Consider the following 2619-nt stretch of genomic DNA (forward strand, 5'->3'; position numbering starts at 1 on the left):
TGACATAGTACTAGATTCTGTCTCTAAATTTAATAAAACATACTTGAATGTATTCTCCTTGTGAAAAACTCTAAGAACTAAGGATGATTAACTCCATTTGAACATTATTCCCAGCCTCCATTGAAGGGCAAGTTTGAGATTATCTTGGATTCGAGGGAAAAGTCAAGAATGTGAGTCAGTGGAGTAGTATAGTGGTCTGAATGCAGCCTCTGGAGCCCAACTGCCAGGGTTCATAGCTTGTCTCTTCCACTTTTAGCTGTGTGACTCTAGGTGAATCATATGATCTCCCTGTGCCTTAATTTCTTAATTTAATAAGATATTTTTCTAATACCTGTTCTATAGGATTGTTATGAGGATCAAGTGAATTAGTGAACATAAAACATGTAGAACAATTCATGGTAATTAAGAGTGTTATAGTAAAGTAAAAAATTTAGTGTAGTAAAGTATTTGTGGTTAATTACTGTAGTGTAAGGACTAAAATATGGAGAATTCTGAAGAAGGCTGAGAGGTGAGGATGCTCAATAGCCTTTCATGACCTCAGCAAAATAAAAATTTGAAGTAATCTGATGACTCACGATGTGGTTAGGTGAGGGCCTTGAAAAGGATGAATAAAGTTATAATTGACTTTTGGAGACTAAAATTACTAAAAGGCTAATAAAATGGTATTTACATGGGCCTATGAAGTATTCTAGGAGAGACTTGCACGGTATAGTGTCTTATAAGAATGTTCTATCCTTCTATTGGTCATTGTTCCAGCAAAAACAATGTTCTGGCTCGGCATCCGTAGCACAGTGGTTATGGAGCCAGCCACATATACTGATGGTGGTGGGGTCTAACCCAGCTTAGGCCAGCTAAACAACTACAACAAAAAAATAGCCAGGTGTTACTTGGGAGTCTGAGGCAAGAGTATTGCCTAAGCCCAAGAGCTGGACGTTGCTGTGATCTGCGACATCATGACACTCTATTGAGGGCAACAAAGTGAGACTCTGTCTCTTTAAAAAAATAAAATAAAAATGAAAAACAAACAATGATGAGTCAATTATCTAGAACAGTGCTATTCATCAAAACTTTCTGAAATGAATGTGTTTTATATCTGCAAAATACAGTATCCACCAGCCACATGTAGGTATATTGAGAACTTAAAATGTGGCTCATAGAACTAAGGAACTAAATTTTTAATTTGCTCAAGTTTTTTTTGTTTTGTTTTTGAGACAGGATCTCGCTGTGTTGCCTAGGCTAGAGTGCAGTGGCCATTCCAGGCACGATCAGAGCAGCCTGCAGCTTTGAACTCTTAGACTCAAGTGATCTTCCTGCTTTAGTCTCCTGAGAAGCTGAGTCTACAGATACACAGAAGCCTGACTAATTTTTTTTTTTTTAAGACAGAGTCTCACTTTGTTGCCCTCAGTAGAATGCCATGGCATCACAGCTCACAGCAACCTCAAATTCTTGGGCTCCCACCGCAACGTCTGGCCACTTTTTGGTTGTAGTTGTCATTGTTGTTTGGCAGGCCCAGACTGGGTTCGAACCCACCAGCTCTGGTGCATATGGTTGGTGCCCCAGCCACTGAGCTATAGGTGCTGAGCCCTGACTAATTTTTGTGAGTTTTAATTAATATAAATAGCCATGTGTGACTAATGTCGATTATATTGGAACAGATCTAGAACCTTTTATAAGGTACGATCCCTGGTGTAGCCACATCAGTATCATGAAGGAATTTTCTTGGCAATGCAAATTTCGTGGGCCTCACCTCAGGCCACCTTTTTCTTTTTTCTTGGAGACAGAGTCTTATTATGTCACCCTCGGTATGGCGTCACAGCTCACAGCAACCTCAAACTCTTGGGTTTAAGCGATTCTCTTGCCTCAGCCTCCAAGTACCTGGGACTTCAGGCATCCACCACAACGCCCCCCTATTTTTTTGTTGCAGGTGTTATTGTTGTTTTTTATTTGTTTGTTTGTTTTGGAGACAGAGCCTCAAGCTATCCCCCTGGGTAGAGTGCGGTGGCATCACAGCTCACAGCAACCTCCAACTCCTGAGCTCAAGCGAGTCTCCTGCCTCAACTTCCCAAGTAGCTGGGACCACAGGTGCCCACCACAATGCCCGGCTATTTTTTGGTTGCAGTCGTCATTGTTGTTTTTGGTAGGTCCGGGCTGGATTTGAACCCACCACCTTGGGTGTATGTGGCTGGCGCCTTCGCCAGTTGTTATTGTTGTTTAGCTGGCCCGGGGTGGGTTCAAACCTGCCAGCCTCAGTGTATGTGGCTGGTCCCATAACCACTGTGCTATGGGCACCAAGGCAGCCACCCTCAGTTTTTTTTTTTTTTTGCAGTTTTTGGTTAGGGCTGGGTTTGAACCTGCCACCTCCGGCATATTGGGCCAGCACCCTACTCCTTTGAGCCACAAGCGCTGCCCAGCTACCCCCATTTTTAAGCCTTTAAGATGGGAACTAGGGGTGAGTAGGAATCTTGTCATTTTCAGGGCTTAGGTCTAAAGAAGACAGCCTCTCTCTGCGACATTAATATCCCTCAGATGCTGGAGGAAGATGCTAACCAGGGGCATCTGATTGGTGATTTCTCCAAGGTAAGTTTGCTTATACCTATTCTGTATTTCAGTGAATCATTC

The 2619-nt window shown here is 42.6% G+C and overlaps 1 protein-coding gene across 1 annotated transcript in view; it reads left to right on the top strand.

Annotated features, from left to right (window-relative positions):
- The window catches only part of CDC25C (cell division cycle 25C), a 36431-nt gene that overhangs the window by 24095 nt on the left and 9717 nt on the right, over positions 1–2619 (top strand). The window contains exon 7 of the mRNA XM_012807076.2: positions 2476–2577. Coding sequence (XP_012662530.1) covers positions 2476–2577 — 102 coding nt within the window. The remainder of the gene's footprint in view (positions 1–2475; positions 2578–2619) is intronic.

This window comes from Otolemur garnettii, unplaced genomic scaffold (genome assembly GCF_000181295.1).
Source record: "Otolemur garnettii isolate 467f Iridium unplaced genomic scaffold, OtoGar3 scaffold00003, whole genome shotgun sequence".
Classification (NCBI taxonomy): domain Eukaryota; kingdom Metazoa; phylum Chordata; class Mammalia; order Primates; family Galagidae; genus Otolemur; species Otolemur garnettii.